This window comes from Juglans microcarpa x Juglans regia, chromosome 1D, assembly GCF_004785595.1.
Source record: "Juglans microcarpa x Juglans regia isolate MS1-56 chromosome 1D, Jm3101_v1.0, whole genome shotgun sequence".
Lineage (NCBI taxonomy): Eukaryota > Viridiplantae > Streptophyta > Magnoliopsida > Fagales > Juglandaceae > Juglans > Juglans microcarpa x Juglans regia.
The window spans coordinates 36,650,619-36,668,426 of NC_054594.1; the positions used below are offsets into that span (position 1 = coordinate 36,650,619).

Below are 17,808 nucleotides of genomic sequence, written 5' to 3' on the forward strand. Positions count from 1 at the left end.
ATTTAATTATTTTTATTTTATAATTAAATTTTTTTATAAGTATTAAACATTAATTTAACTATTAACAATTAGTAACTATGTTATATCTATATTTTAAGTTTCTATTTTAATTTTAGTGCATAATATTTTGTAATTATATTTAAATTTTTTTATTTTATAATTAAATTTTTTTATAAGTGTTAAACATTAATTTAACTATTAACAATTGCTATGTTACATCTATATTTTAAGTTTCTAATTTAATTTTAGTGCATAATATTTTGTAATTATATTTAATTATTTTTATTTTATAATTAAATTTTTTATAAGTATTAAACATTAATTTAACTATTAACAATTAGTAACTATGTTATATCTATATTTTAAGTTTCTAATTTATTTTTAGTGCATAATATTTTGTAATTATATTTAATTATTTTTATTTTATAATTAATTTTTTATAAGTATTAAAAGTTAATTTAACTATTAACAATTAGTAACTATGTTATATTTATATTTTAAGTTTCTAATTTAATTTTAGTGCATAATATTTTGTGATTATATTTAATTATTTTTATTTTATAATTAAGTTTTTTATAAGTATTAAACATTAATTTAACTATTAACAATTGATATGTTATATCTATATTCCAAGTTTCTATTTTAATTAAATATATTATAAGTATATCCAATAATTATGTTATATTATTTTTTAAGCAATTACTATATTATATAATTATATTATATTATAATTTAAGCAATTACTAGGATGCTGTTCGAACAAGATTCTTATCGTATAGGGTCCCGTTCGAACTAACATTATAGCGTTCGAACGGGACTAATCCAGATTGCAGATATGAAACAGAGACAAAATATTTGTCACAAAACACAATTTTCACAATCACAATCTCATAAGATGTATATTGGCAGAGTGCCCATTTTAAATGGGATTGCACAAATATAAATATACCAAAAATCTTAACATAATTAATTAAAAACTATAAATTATAAAAAATCTAAAAATTATAAATATTATCTCGAATTTAAGCAATCCAAACAAAAGTATCAATCCACAATACTTACATAAGCATAAAACATATTATGAGAAAACCTAAATCATGTACATTAAACTAACTTTTAATGAAACTCAAAATACAAAAAAACATAGAACAAAAAAAATAATACCTTTTATAAATCTCTGCTCTCTCTCTCAATAATTCATTCTCTCACTAAGTTTGTTCCTCTCTCTCTCTCCACAAAACTCTCTCACACACAAAATCGCCTGCCTCCAAATAAATTTTCATCAACTGTGAAAATGAATGGGAGGTCGAGCTATTTCAATTTGTGAAGTCCCGTTTGAACTGGACATTTACGCATTCGAACAAGAAAATTTCGAATAGACGCCAAATTTGCCACAATGTATTTCATGTTCGAACGTGTAATTTTGTTGTTCGAACTAACAAATCAGAATATTTCTTGACATATTCTTCAAATATAGATAAGCTCAAATGGTATTTTCGTAACACTATTCGACCGGTACGTTCGAATGACTAATTTTCACGTTCGAATAAACAAACATTCAGAGTATTTGGCGTGAAATTTCCCTCCAAACACATTCCACGAGATAAAACCGTTCGAACAGGACTTTATTGGGTTCGAACCAATCACAAAATATTTTAATAATATATAGTATATAATAACTATATTTTATATTATAATTGATAATATATAATGTACTACAAGTCTAATAGTTAATATAATATAAGTACTATATACTAACTATTAATATATAGTACTTATTAATATATATATATATATATATACACTTTTGGTCTTCTAATTTTGCACTATATATTATATAACTTACTACCTTGTAATATAAAATATAATAAGTATAGTTATAGTAACTTATAATAGTAACTAGTAACTATGGTAACTATAGTAACTGGTAACTATAGTAGCTAGTTACGAATACTTATAATAACTTGTATAGTTATCATAACTTATAATACTTATACTGTAGTACCTATATATTAACTATATTAACTTGTATAATTATCATAACTTATAATAGCTATAGCTATATAGTAACTATATATATAATACTTACACTATATATAGTAGCTATATTACTAATAACTACTATATCTATATTTATATTAACTTATATTAACTTATATAGTTATCATAACTTATAATAGATATAGCTATATAGTAACTATATATATAATACTTACACTATATATAGTAGCTATATAACTAATAACTACTATAGTTAATAACTACTATAGCTATATAGTAACTATATATAATACTTACACTGCAGTTATATAACTAATAACTATAGTTAGTATTATAATATTATATAAACTATACGAGTATAGTTATCATAACTTATATATAGTAGCTATATAATTAAGATATTGTAATTATATATACTAAGTACTTAGTATGTACTTAGTATAATATAATACATATATTTACGAATAATATACTAAATATATTAATTAAAAGTATTATAATACTATTATTAGTTTTATTTTTATACTTTTGTACTTTGTAATATTAGTATTATTAGATACTACTATTAGTAATATAATTATAAATATATTAATATAATAACCATTCGAATGGATATTTATCCAGTTCGAATGAGACGCCAAGGTCATTGTAGACGTAGTTCGAATACAATTCCACAAAACTCTCTCATTCGAACTAGCAACTGCCGAGAGCCTCCGAGTTTGCCTCTTACTTCCACCGCGAAAACCGCCACTCAACCGCCGTAACAACCCCACATTTAAACTTCTAAGAGGTATGGGTCAACTTTCCACCTCTATTGTTTAGTTTTTTAGACGAATGGGTTGTGTTTGGGGGTATGGATTTCGAATCCGAAATCCACCCATTTTGGTGCAGTCCGTAGAAATAACATCAAAATAATCAGTAGAAATGATTGGGCTTCACTCCTTAATTATTTATACTAATTAAAACAAAAGATAACATCTAGATAGGAAGTGTTTCAATTCGGGGCTAAGTCGACTCAGCCATGGCTGTTTGGCTTCTTCCCGTTCGAACTAACTCTAGTTCTTTCGAACACTTAGTTGCCAAACAACATTATTTCTGTTCGAATAACATAAATTCGTTCGAATGAACAAATTTTACCGGTTCAAATGAACAGAGTAGTTTATTCGAATAGATTTGAGTAGTTCGAATAGAATATGTCCCGTTTGAACGAATTATTTCAATTCATTTCAATATACTATAATTCTTCAATAATATAATTTAAATATTATGGTTAATTATATTCTTACATTCCTTATGGTTAAACAGTATATCAATGGCATCCAACGGAAGAAAACGTGCGAGAGATCAGCCCAGCCAAAGTAGTGGATCAGTAGCTCATGCTTAGGAGACGAGGCCGATACTTGTCGAGCGTCCAGTCATTTTGTCTGACTTCTCCGATCTTTCATGGGAGGGACGGAGCATACAGTCCATCTTCACCGAACGGAGATGGATACCGATCTGTGAGTAGTGGGGGACTGCATATCCAAAGATGGTTGGTGAGTTCTATCGTGCCATGAGAGAACTTAGTGCTGATGCTCTGTTCTACATCTTATCGGTCCGGGGAGTGAGTATTAATTTCTTTCCCCGCATTATTGCTGAGTTCCTTGACATCCCTCGTGGCCGACGCATATCCTGCAGCGGCTACACGGGGACCAGCGGTTGCTCCATCTGATTTCGACACACTGGCTGCATACTCCACGGTAGGCCCGAATGTAGATTTAGATGCTAGTTCGGATGGTAGTGAGGATGAGGATCTACCTGATGATAGTCTCATAGACGATCAGGTGCGTCAGCTAGTGTGAGACCCATCGGTTCCTCCATATGATGGGAGCAAGGTGATCCGACAGGCCGATTGTATAGCATTTTTTAGAATACTTAATTTGATTGTTGGCTATAGCATCGATCCGAAAAAATACAAGACTGATTTCGAGATCGATCGAGCCATATTTTTGCTGCGGATAGCACGGGGGATCCCATTGATATGGCATTGTATTTATTCCTCCGCATTCGATCGGAATCATGATTTTCTAGTGGAGGTAGTCTATCATTTGCACTGCTGATATCTAACCTCCTACTCCGATCGGGGGTTATAGTGTCGGCCACTGAGCGGAGGTCGCCACAGATGTGGCCCCTTAACAAGATCACATTCAGTAAGAGCAAGGGGCACTTGCGGAAGGCTGCACCAGAACAACCTAGTGATCCTTCCACAGACCCAGCTTCTAGTAGTGTTGTTGCTGTTGAGAGACAGCCTCTTGGGGCTACTTTGGATCAGTTACGAGCTCTGTTTGTAAAGTTCGTTGAGCCCATCATGGAGAAGCTTAAGGATCTGAAATGATCTATTAAAATGTTGCAAGAGGATGTTGATATACTAAGGACCCAATGATTGTTTTATTTATTATTTCTCTTTTTTATGTTGTATTAAACATTATATATTTGAGATGTAATTAATGTATGATTTTATTTTTCGTGTTTACTATTTTGTTTATTTTTTTCATTTTACTTGCCGTTCGTGATAATATAAAAAATGATACTATCTTTAAAGTTATATTTATATAAATTTAACATAAAAGAAATCACTATAAAGTTTTGAAGTTAATTACATAAAATTAATTTATGAATTTATAAATATTTTAACTCACTGCAAATCATAATATATAATATATACACAATTTTATATTTTGAAAATGATAACAAATTAATGAGAAAAATATATGCACAAATCCATACTAATGAAAAAATTAATTAATAAAATTTCTGTTCGAACAAATAAATTTAAGTTCGAACAGTTATTAACTTTTCCCGATAAAAATAAATTAATTTCTGGGCCAATATTATTATTCGAACAGATTATATACTGTTCGAACGGACATTAATTCCATGTTCGAATCTATTTTGTTCCGTTCGAATGGTTTTCTTTTTTTGAGACGATTTTGTTCGTCACAAAATATCTTGTTCGAATAGATAGTTTTTCGTTCGAACGAATTTCATAGTTCAGGCATTTTTGGAGACGAAATGTAAATTTCATCTCCAAAAATGACTTTCAGGGACGAAATTAAATTCGTCCCTAAAAGTCAAATTTCTTGTAGTGACTGCACACTCCTCATTTGAGAATTCTTCTTCGATTTGTAGAGAGAGCTGAGGTATTTAAGTGGTTTTTTTCTTCAAAAATTCAGAAAGAGAGGTAATCACACTTGGGTTCAGAAAGAGATAGAGAGTATGAGAGATATAGATAGTGAGAAAGATTGAGGAAGAGTTGGAGAAAGAGCTGCACACAAATTCTTCCAAAAGACGATCTTTGGTAAATATCTATGCACCTTTGACTCATGTTTTTCATTGTAAATTTTAGATGTTTACTAGTTTTATTGTATCCCCTAAATGTGGTGTATGTGTTTTGTTGTCTATTGGATTGTTTGGAATTGTATTGAAGTTAAATTCTCTGATTTCTACTAATTATAATCTATATCTTTGTTTTTTCGTTTGTATTGTCAATGATTTGTGAGATTGAGTTTGTGAATAATCACAATATTTTTAAGAGTGTATTTGTCGATATTTTTTTGTGTTCGAGTTTGAAAATTGGGTTGCAACTGTTTGAATAGTATTTATTACCATTCGAACGGTCATTTTGTGTTCGAACATACACAGAGTACCCTAATTAAATTACTAATTAAATTTCAAAAATGTATTTTAAATTATCACACAAGAGAACGTACATCATAATAATAAACATAATGAGAGTATAATAATTAATACTTAAAAAACATAATAGACAATAGGAGGTTTTATTTTAAACAAAACAATAGAACAACATAATAATAAACTATAATTCATACTTAAAAACATGCACACAAGTAAATAAATATACAAATGAAAAATACGAAGTGGTTAACATAATGAGAGTAATTCTAATTAAAATACTTGATATAAAATAGACATATATAAAATCTAATGATGTAAAATTTAAAATATTGTCAAGAATAATAAAACACAATTGATTAGATTTAAGAAAATCATATAGTACAATTGATTAGATTTAAAAAATTATATAGCAAAAAAATAATACCTGAATTATATAATTATCTGTTGTTTGATATATTCTTGTATCCTGAATTGTTATTGTGTATTACTCTCATGTCTTATATGTTGCATCGAAATAAACCTTAAACCCGTTCGAGAGTTATCAATCCCATTGAACAGTTGATTGATAACTCTTGAATTATCCAGAGTGGACTGTTTGAGACTGTAAGATCATTCTCACAAACTATCTAATTGTATTTGTTCGCGTCCGACATTATGATTTTGGTAGATTCATCCATTGTTGTTCTCCGGATATGCAGTTTCGATGATGATGCATCGGCGTATTACTCATCAGTGTACACGACCAAACAAGCATATTTGGAGAACTATGAAGAGATGCTGCCTAAATTTCATTGGACGTGACAAATAATAGTTAATAAGTTGGCGACGATGATCTTACAATTTCAAATAGAATAGGAATAACTACCCGATAAAAGGAAGAAATTAAACAATATGTCAGATACATACTTACTTGTTGATGCACATATGACTACTTGTAATAATGTATTATGCATGGATAAGAGTTCCATACGAGTTAGAGATCGTTTTAGTGAGGATTACAATGTATATACCGAAAGTGTTAAGAAATTCCTAGAGTTCGCATCTTGTACAGTTGATAGTGACGAGCGTATTAGAGTAAAGAAGAATATATTGATGAAGATGTACAACCAGAGGTTGTTAGTGATGAATACGATGAGGCTGATAAGGAGCAAATGCTGGATGACATTGGTGTGGGAATGTTTATGGATGAAGATGATACATACACATCAAATTCAAATTATGCGGGCCATAACATTTTTATATGCTTGTGGAATGATTCACAGCGTGAGTTATATCCAGAATGTAGAAGGTATAGTAAGTTGCCATTTATAGTTAGACTACTTCACATAAAATTCATATGCCGATTATCAATTAAGCTTGTCAATATATTATTCGAGCTGTTTATAGAGGCATTTCAGTCAGATAATATTTTACCTCGCAACTTGTATGAAGCAAAACAGTTGAAGCGAGGACTCAAGTTTAATTACAACGTAATGCATGCATGTAAGAATGCTTGTGTCTTACTTTGGCAAAAGAATCAGCAATTGAATAAGTGTCCCATTTGCCATGAATCAAGATGAACATCCAAGAAGCAAAATGTGCCACAATAGGTAGTACGCCACTTTCTCTTGATACCTAGATTACAACAGTTATTTATGTCACGTGCAACGGTTGTAGATATGACATGACACTCATCATCCAGAGTCAGGAATGATAGTGTTTTGTCACATCCTGCTGATTCTCAGGTCTGAAATGAATTTGATTGAAACACCATTAGTTTGTCGAAGAACCTCGTAATGTGCGACTTAAATTGGCAATAAATGGATGTAATTCGTTTGGGAACACGAGTACTAGTCATAGTAGATAGCCAATTGTACTTATGCCGTATAATCTACTGCCGCGAAAGTGTACGTTTTTATTTTAATTTTTTTTATGCGAAAATATAAAATCATTTCATTAAATAATAATTTAAATGGTTTTATATTTTTCAATACAAGCAAGTTCCTGTGATACTAAATTTAATATTTAATACAATGAATAATATATATTTTCAAATAAATCTTTTGAAAATCTTCTAAATTGAGGCACAAAATTTATAATGAGGTCTCATTTTAAATTATGGGTGTGAGTGGTTCGGTTCGATTCAGTTTTAGACATATTTTATGACTGAACTGGTATACATCACTTTTAAGAATCGAAGATCCGATATTGTATCGATTCATTACCGAAATCGGAACTTCTAGTTTTACCGATTCTGATCTGATTTGGTCCAATTTTACTGGATTCCTTTAATGAAATTTTAATGATGAAAACCTCACACAATTTTCTAGAGCAGAGAAAGAAAGTAAGAGTTGTGTCCAATTATTTACGAAACTAAAAATACATATTTAATGCTTACGATCAAATGTGTATAAATGTATTTATTAAAAAGAATATATATTATGATTCATTTTGCCGTAAAATATATTTAACATTGATATATATATATATATATATATATATATATCAAAAGTATGTTAATATTAATAACCAATATTAATATTCATGTTTAATATTAAAATTTTATATTATATTAATTGTCATATTTTATGTTTTACAATTAAAATTTATATGTTATATCAAATGTTATATTAATTTTATGTTATTAGATTCTTAGACATGAATAATAAGATTTTAAAATTTAATATTATATTAATTACTAGCATATAATATAAAAAATCTAAAAAGTATTTTATATATAATATATAAAAAAAATTACCAGTCCTGTGTTATAAAAAGCAAAACCGGAATTGGACTGGTATTAAACCAGTTTTGCAAAATTGGATCCGAACACACCGGTTAATTTGGTCCGGTTTACACGCTTTCCAATTTTCTTCGGCCCTATTTTAAATCGTTGTATTAAATATAAATTCAAAAACTTTTATTTAAAGATTTTATATAAAGTCTCGTTTTATTGAAAATCTTAAAAATTGTTAACTATAATAATTTATATTTTATTATATAAAAATAAAAAATAGTAAGATGGTGCGAAAAAAGAGCCATTTCCGACTAAGTAGTAGTTGTCGTAATTAATCATTTATCAGGACAATTGTATTTTGCATTTCCAGACAAATAGGGATGGTCGTAAATGAAAGAAAGGTTGGAACTTTAGGACTTGGCGGAATAAATTCCTAATGTATTCATCGTATATAAATAGAGTTACAAAAGATGTTTACATTTGATAAGGTTTGCTAACAGACAATTGATAAGAACATATTGTTACAGATTAAACAACTAAGATAGGATAAAGTTTATCACCAAAGATGGGAACTATGTAACAGATCTGGATAGACATTTAAGTGCTGCTAGCTGCTAGTGACCCATGTAGATTAACTGGAACACTTCAACTGATCAAGATGACTTTATCTCCAAACACGGTAATGTAGTTGGTATGGACTGCTGCTGTGTTGTTACTTTAACAGTAAATACCCATTTAATGCCAACAAAAGTAATAGACACTGCCGGCGACATTCTGGGCTTGCAAGTACATTTCATCGCCGCAAAGGATAAACGTTTTCGGACCATCTAGTGCTTGTCGCAACTACTCATATCTCGCAGCAAAAGGGACCAAGACTAACGGCAAAATTTTTGGTGTCGCAAATATATATATATATAGTCCATTGTGGATTGAAAAGTTATAAGGATTAAGGAAATATTTTTTTAATAATGTTGTAAAATTTTTTTTCTTAAAGAAAATGTTTAAAGTGTTAAAAAAATACATATAAATTAGCGGTAGCTCTTAGCGGTGACTGTAGTATCTTGTTTTTCTGTAATCTTTTAAGAAAAATGATATTCTCACCACTTGTTTTTACTGCTCGATGTTATCGTTGAAATTTTTTATTTTATTATTAAATTTTTATTTTTACTTAGTGATTAATAAAATATTTTTTAATAATATTATATTTTTTTAATTTTTAAAAAATATTTAAAAGTGTTAAAAAATACATGTAAAAAAAATAACAAAACAAAAAATACTAATTATACCTAATGGTAGCTCCCACTTAGAGTTGGGAGCGGTGGACGTAGTATCGTCCTTTATAGAAAGAACAGTACTTTGGCTCATGCAAATTAAAGAAAGGACTGTACATATATATTTGGTCAATTCATGATATGGCCTTTATCCGATTGGGTAGAAGTGAAAAAAATATTAAAAGTAGAAGAAGAAGAAGAAAGACGTACACGTTTAGATTCAAATATTTATTCAGTAGAAGAAAAGATGGATTGTTCATGACCATACACCTGATCCCGGTGCGTTGCAAACTCCATGAAAGGCAAAGACCAGTACACCTTTATTCATTATTTAATTTTTTTTCAAAGTAAAATAAAATAAAGTAGCATAATATATATATATATATATATATATATATTTATTGATGCATGGATAGCATCATCTGAGTGCATTAATGCCATCTTTGATCTAGTTGGGGAAAGCTGGGATCATCAACTCCTGACATTAATACGAAGGTTCGGTGGTTTCTCCATCAGGAACACTAAGATCATGATGATCAACTTCTGAAGGCACCTTTTGATATGGATCGCCGAATGCAGCAACATTGCCAGGACGTGTGAATACAATCTACATTAATTAATTGTAATTAATATAAGCCAAATTATAATAATAATAGAAATTACAACTACTAGCATCGATCGAGTGTAAAATATATGATCGCATTGAATATTCTTACCAATTGTATATTACCATTTCGTCCCGACATTTATCTTACATGAAACATTAATTACCTGAGAATCTCCGAGTGTACGCGACTTAAAAGCAGCTGCACAATATTCAAAGTAATATTCCCACGTCCTTATAAATTTTTCATCGAAGCCGAGAGCTACGATTTTGCTGCAAAATGAATTTATAACATTAGCTATCATAAACATTAGTTATAAACCCATGACCCCTTTCATCTCCGAGATAGGCCTGCAGGTTTCAGTAGGACGCCTCCAGGCTGATAGTCAAATATATAATCGGTACGTAGCTTCATCAAGTTGAGGTAATTAGACCAAACTTCTTTGAGATACTGACAAAGTTATAAGAAAATAACACTAAAGTCAAAATGATTAGTTCTCTTACCTCCGGTTCTCCGTGAAATTTTTTCTCCAACATCTGAGTGTTTGGTAGTAATGAATCCCGATGTTCTCAAGGTGCTCCACCCTGCATTTAGAGAAATTATATAAATTTCTGAGAGATTATTATATAAATACTCAAAATTAAATTTCCAAAGCATAAAGACGTTATACCTGAATCTGGATGCAGAAGCCATGGCTGCTGTTATACTGTTTAATGATGGCAGGCATCCACCGGGGAAAATATATTCCCTCATGAAACATGAACTTTGCCTATGCTCATTATATCGTTCATCTGGTATCGATATGAACTAAGAAGAGACAAACCGGGTTTAATGGTTAGAGCTATAAATATATGCCAAAGCATTTTGCAACCCTAACATTAATATCAAATCGAAAGTAAGAGACAGGCCACCACCTTGGGCTTTTTCCCCAGTCATTACCTGCAGAACAAGAATACCGTCTTCGGCCAATGATGTTTCGCAGCAACCAAAGAACTCTTCCATAAATTCATGGCCAACATGTTCAATCATCCCGCTGACAATTAAATGGATCAAATATCATTGTTTTATTGAAATTTTCAGTCATAAAGGAGATCAGTTTTAATTTGGAAAAAAGAACTGACCATGATATGATCCTGTCATATTTTTGGGTATCAGGCACTTGGCGGTAGTCGCAAAGAAGAAGTCTGATGTGATCCTGAGAGAAAAGTTAACAGTCTTGTCTGGGGAGTTAGATTTGACGAGAATTTTGTGAATAATAATAAAATAATTTGTGAATAATAGTGAGATAATTTAAGTTGCGTATTTTTTAAATTTTGAGAAATGAAAGAGAAATAAATTAAATAAAAAATATTATAAAATTAAAATATTATAATAATATAGTTTTATAATGTTATTTTTGCTTAAAAATTTAAAAAAGTTAGAATTATTTTTTATTTTTTCTTTGAAAGTTTAAAAAAGTTATAATAATTAGTTAAAAGTTATAATGATTAGAATAAAAATTTTATATTTGAATTATGTTTAGAAATAAAATAAAATGAGATAAAATAAAATCAAATAAAAATTTTATATCTCATCTAACGTCCCAAACACGGGAATCCATTAGCTACGATAAGAGGAAAATTAAAAAAAGTATAATAAAAATCCAAGATTTATGTCATTCATGAGTAACATGATATCTATCGAACTGCAGAAGATTTTATTCAGATGATTATAAAAAATACAATACGTCATCGGGTTTAATATAATATATAGTAAACGTCTGGTCGGACTAATAGTCAAAATAGGTCAAAATTTAGACCCCTACGTCCATGATCGCTCCGGCTAAACCAATAGGCCCAAGCCTCCGCTTCATGCCTCAAATCTCATTGAAAATCCACCAAAAATAAGGACAGCAGATCTTTTTAGGGTTGGATCATCAAACTAGACAGCGCAAAAAACACAACCAATTAAGATCCACACATAGAAAAGCCCAACAAATTCACCAGATGTTCTCACGCTGAGAAACATCATTCTATAAAAAATTATTACATCTATTTTAAGTTTTAACTAAAAATCTTAAACTACATCACGCATAGCATGATTTTATGACTACTGTATTCAATATTTATGATCTACATGCTTTATAGCAAAGTTCATCATAAACATACATATATATATATATATATATGTATATATTACCTGAAGGCCAGCATCTTTCACTTGCTTTTCTACAAATTCCAGCTGCGCTTCAGAGAGAGTAATGCCAGTGTATTTGCACCCCGTTCGTTTGACAACTTCAATAGCAAAGCTTCCCCAACCAAACCCAATTTCAAGAATTTCATGCTTCCTATCAATTCTTGCCTTGTTATTTGAAAGTAGACGCAAATTAGAATTGCTGAGAGCAAGAAAAACCCCCTAAGAATTTGAGATGATCCAACAGATCAAAAGACTTACCTTTTCAATCAAAATAGAGATTTTTCTCAGCTGTGCAACTTTCAAGTCTTCATCTTCATTCTAAGCAATATTGTAATACGTATGAATAAGTTAAAGCTAAAGCTTAGATGAAAGATGACAAGAAGTTGATGCGTTTTTTAGCAGTAAATCATCAGAAGGTTCAGAACCTGACCTTAAATACAGCGCACGAGTATGTCATTGTTTCATCCAAGAACAGAGCAAATAGTTCGTTACTCTAGAAACATACCAAAATACGAATTATAAGCTTCTGTTTGTTATATACAAAGCCAGTAATCAGGTGTAATTTCAGTACTATCACTCTAAACAAAGTCTCAAAATTTAAGATGTTTATGGTAATAAGGTATTAGGATAACAATTTAAGACATATTTCGCAATTGATCCAACAAGGTGTCCTGATTGGTAAATTGTGAACTCCATGCTAGCATTATTCCATGAACTTGAATGGAAGTTTCAGGATCGAGTCATTCGTTATGAACTTTGTCAGATAAAAAACATGGCTAACACTAATTATATATACATTTCTACACGCATAGATACATCGATACTTGCATGCTTATATCGATCGAATTCATGCTATAATATCGATCGAACCCAGATCTAAACATAGTCTTAAAGACATCAAATAAAAATATGGAATGTTTTAGAGTTAATAATCTTATACCAAGTCGTAATGACGAGAGATGTTCCTGCGAGCGTTTGTAAGAGTGTTTTGCCTTGAATAATGCTTGAAAAAATTTATTGCAGATGATATGCCGGCTGTGAATAGCAACGGCGTCCACCATCCCCTAAAGCCAACAAAAGATGAACGCTCAATTAATTTAGCACTGCAATTGAGGAGATAATGACTAATCGCAATATATATATCACCAACAAAGTTCTGCCAGTTGCTATACACACACACACACACACACACACACACACACATACCTTGTCTTCTTCAATTTTGTTGTGTTGGAATTTACATTGCTGCTGGCAATAAGAATCTGAAAAACAAAATCAGCCAGGCAGATGCTGAGGATGTAAACATACCTGAAAAAGATAACTTGGACTCAAGACTTAGATCGATGATCATACAATTAAAAGATTTAGAAGGCCATCTTTCTTATCTCTGAAAGAAAAATCACCATCAATATATGCATCTGCTAGGCCTACATCAGCTCTTGTCATGACCTGCTCATAACATAACCAACTGCTCATCACTACACCAATACGGCTTGTGAGAAAAAGTTGCATTAAGATCAGAAAATGATTTGAACTTTTGAATGCCAATATCCCTCGGGGCCCATCCTACTACGAGTAGATACCTTCCAGTAAAACTGGGGACTATGAACTCTAAGAACAGTTTTCAGAGGACATATGCTCCTGTTGGCTTCGAAGGTGAATCTCGTACCCCCTTCCTCCAACAATCTGCAATATTACCACAAGTAACAATGCATTAATCGTTACAGCGGCCATTGAAGTATCTACTAATTAATTAATGACTATATACTTTCTTCCTAATATATCAACAAAATTCATTTTTCCTATTTTAACTAATGATTTTTACGACATATTATACTTCAGCTTATATATTTATTTTTGTCTCCATATTATTTAAATATTAATTTTTAAATATTTTATTTATTTCAAATATTTTTCAAACTATCTATTTGTAATATATTCACATATACAATGTAATATAACTTCGTCCTAGATACACAAAAATAAATAAAGAAAAATCTAAGCAAAAAACTTAAAAATAAAATCGAAAGACGAAAAACATGTGACTATATTACAAGAGAAATATTAGATGCATGGCAGATGATTTCATTCGTAGTTATGCATCTAGCAAAATATTAAAGTTCATTTCATCTTGCAAGTGTTAAGAGGAAGACAAAGTAGCAAGATAAATGAATTAAAAAAATTTACATGGATGAACAGTGCCAACTAAATTTAGCAGGATCACTATAGTAAAATGAAAAATGAAGATAAAATACATGATGCTCTTAGATGGTGGAATTACTAGAAGGATTTGGGTGGTCCTATATCCTAATTCTAAACTTTAGGATTAAAATTTATATGTTATATATATCAAATATTATATTAAAATTAATAAGATTAATTTGATGTTAGATTAAAAATTTATAAGATTAATTTTATATATTGTTATATCAAATATTATAATAATTTTATTTGATAAGATTTAAGATTAATAGACAATATGAATAATAAGATTATAATTTTATATTATATTAATTAGTAATTTAACATATATTATATATAATATAATATAAAAAATTAAAAAATTTATATATAACCAATCTACCGTCTAGTTCAATTCAAACCGGATTTCAAATTATGAAAACCGATACTAAACGAGTTTCAATTTTTAAGAATGGGTATCGGATTGGACCTACAAACCAAACTCACCGGTTTGATCGGTTAAATCGGTTTTCCATTTTATTTTTTTTATTCCTTTTATCCCTAAGCCAACCTAAATTTGGATCTCGGGTCGGTTTTCCTGACCGGACGAAAAATCTTACACCCCTAATTACTTCATATACTTTTCATTTCCATCATTTTTGTAATCCTTCGGTTAATCCATGCTCACCTCACTTCTGCACCAATTAACCGAAACCCAGAATTCACGCCTTTTAAGACAAACGAGAAGAAGGTAAGAGCAAGCAACGGATCTAAGAAACACTTTTCTTTTTCTTTTTTTCTGAAGAAGCTTGTTCGTATAAATCTCTCCACATGATGTTTCAGAGGGAGAGAGAAGGCCGAGTCATGAAAGGATTGCATAGGCTGGGAGGGACAAATTAAGGACAAGAGAGACTTTGTTGATTGGTCTGTCAACTGTAAATGATGTTTGACGTTAGCTTTTAGTGATGACAGAACTTCTCTATTTTCTCTTGAGTAATATTATACATTATATTTTTATCTTATTTTAATTATATTAAATAGTATATAGTACATTAATCTCTATTAGATGATAAAGAAATATATAATAAATAATTATTTAATAGTAATAAATATAACACATCATATTTAATAAAATGAAAATAAGATGATAATATAATGTATAAAATTTTCTTATCCTCATGTGAAGATATCGAGCGCGTATGTACGTATAACTTTTTGACACGTGCATGGCTGGCGTTCACCTATGTACAGAATGGTGGGGGTGTGACGGTCCCGGCCTTGTCGCCTCGGACGTTAGAGAAGAAGATAAATGTCGCACTGCATAACTAATAAAGAAAAAAGATGTCTTTATAGGAGGGAGGAAAGATCAGTAGACTCACATTAAACATCCGCAGGAGATGTATGTTTGAAGGAACCTCGTCACAAAGAGGCGCGCAACAGCTTCCATCATAGAAGGCACCATGCGTTTTGGGTTGGTTAGCAGAGCACCACTTTCACCGGCCAAACTATGTGCAGCAGCCATGCCAGCCCTCCAAGATGTTTTCCTCGGTAAATGAAAGTGATATCAGTGATGTGGGTTGTGATTTGGGGAGCAAACCAAGGTTTATATTGATAACATCCCTTGTGCAACCAAATAAAAAAGAGTAGATTACGTGCATGTACTTATAATTTTACTTATATTTTTATTTAGAAGATTTATTTTATTAGTTTTTTTTTTAAATTTAAATTTTAAATTTTAAATTTTATAATTTTTAACATATCAATAACTGATATCATGTGTATAAGTAAGTTTTTCTTAAATATATTTAGTATTTTTCAAATAAAAAATAAAAAAACTATTTTTCTTTGCAAATATTTTAGATAATATTAAACTTTGTCAATATTTTATGTGAGCATGCATGATGAGTAATTAAAACCTTATCTTATTTTATAATTGTGCAACTTGCTTGAGTTTTTGCGTATTTATTTCATTTCATATATATATATATATATATATATATATATATCTAGTGATATCAAAGTCCACTTTATAATTTCTAGTGATCATATCAAACTTTCTAGAAGCTTGATGATAATGGAGTTCATTTATAAGGGCGGCAGCAATAATTTCTATAGGCCAGCTTGCCAAGTTGGGAAGGTTTTGTGGGTTGTCCTTTTAAGTAGGGAGAAGCATATAGGTTGTCAATTGTTATGACACCCCAATTTTAAAATGACATAAAAACCTTCATATATAAATTGAGTTCTAAATATTAAACCAACTCAAATTATTCGTTCATAAAAATTTCAAATAAAAATTCTAATTATTTCGTAGATGACATTTATTTCATTACTCTCATTCTAACCCTTTCATGTATTCTCTAAGCCTCCTTTTTGGCATGCTTCTCTTTAATATTTGTAAAATAAAAAATTTTATAGGTGAAAGGTAAGTTCACAGTTCGGTAAGTATGATTGATTAAGCTAAATGTAACATATGAGTCTCAAATATTTATTAAAAAAAATAAAAATAAATTGATAAGTAAAAAAAAATGATAATTAAAATCATGATACTAACATAAAATAAAAGTCTTGTACCGTCAAAGATACTTCTAAAAATTCCTCCTCATAACTCCTCTTCATTGAGATCTTCATCTTCTCAATGTCCTTCGGTGTAGTTATTGAAAGCTCCTCTTTACTTCTTCGTCTAAGGTCTATGTTTTCTCAATGTCCTTTAGTGTATGTAGTTGTCCTCCCATACATTTTTCATTGAACAAGTCTTACACCTTCTCAAAGTCTTTCGGTGCAGTTTTCCCCCTAAACATAACTTAGTAACGGTATCGTACTAACATAAATTCCATATATCATTTCACGTAACCATACTATAATTCGCATGAAGTTTCAAAGATAATCATTGATAAATATGCCATGGCTACTTACATAAAATTTTAGGCTCAAGTCACACATTTCATGATATAATAATTTACTTTGAGATGTTCTAACAATTTTATGCCATGCAAAAATAATTTTTTGAGCAACAACACTTCATACATGCTTAATAAAAATATTGAGTTTAGAAAATTTTAATAAAAATGTCAGATTAATTAAACTTACTTATCTCATTATATGAATTACCGCTTGATAATGACCACAGTATCACTCAAAACCTAAATAAACAATATAATCCCAACATAAACACAAACCCACCACA

The 17,808-nt window shown here is 30.0% G+C and overlaps 1 protein-coding gene across 1 annotated transcript; it reads right to left on the reverse strand.

The window, feature by feature from the left end:
• Positions 1 to 9,935: 9,935 nt before the first annotated feature.
• LOC121235479 (cyclopropane mycolic acid synthase 1-like) lies at positions 9,936 to 16,197 on the reverse strand. The gene is made up of 14 exons (XM_041131831.1): positions 16,004 to 16,197; positions 14,027 to 14,129; positions 13,797 to 13,892; positions 13,650 to 13,705; positions 13,384 to 13,507; positions 12,874 to 12,936; positions 12,702 to 12,761; positions 12,447 to 12,608; positions 11,390 to 11,463; positions 11,208 to 11,301; positions 10,939 to 11,075; positions 10,772 to 10,852; positions 10,435 to 10,540; positions 9,936 to 10,270 (listed from the first exon to the last, which is right to left on the reverse strand). Exons 1-14 carry the CDS (start codon positions 16,144 to 16,146, stop codon positions 10,148 to 10,150), a joined length of 1,422 nt encoding a protein of 473 aa, XP_040987765.1. The 5' UTR covers positions 16,147 to 16,197; the 3' UTR covers positions 9,936 to 10,147.
• Between the last annotated feature and the right edge of the window lie 1,611 nt (positions 16,198 to 17,808).

Bases quoted from the DNA above. Each gene is read 5' to 3' on its own strand.
- LOC121235479 (XM_041131831.1), bottom strand. From the start codon at position 16,146: ATGGCTGCTGCACATAGTTTGGCCGGTGAAAGTGGTGCTCTGCTAACC. The intron at 13,893-14,026 runs GTATCTACTCGT...TGTTATGAGCAG, and splicing joins GTCCCCAGTTTTACTGGAAG to GTCATGACAAGAGCTGATGT. The intron at 11,302-11,389 runs GTCAGTTCTTTT...TTTAATTGTCAG, and splicing joins TATGACAGGATCATATCATG to CGGGATGATTGAACATGTTG.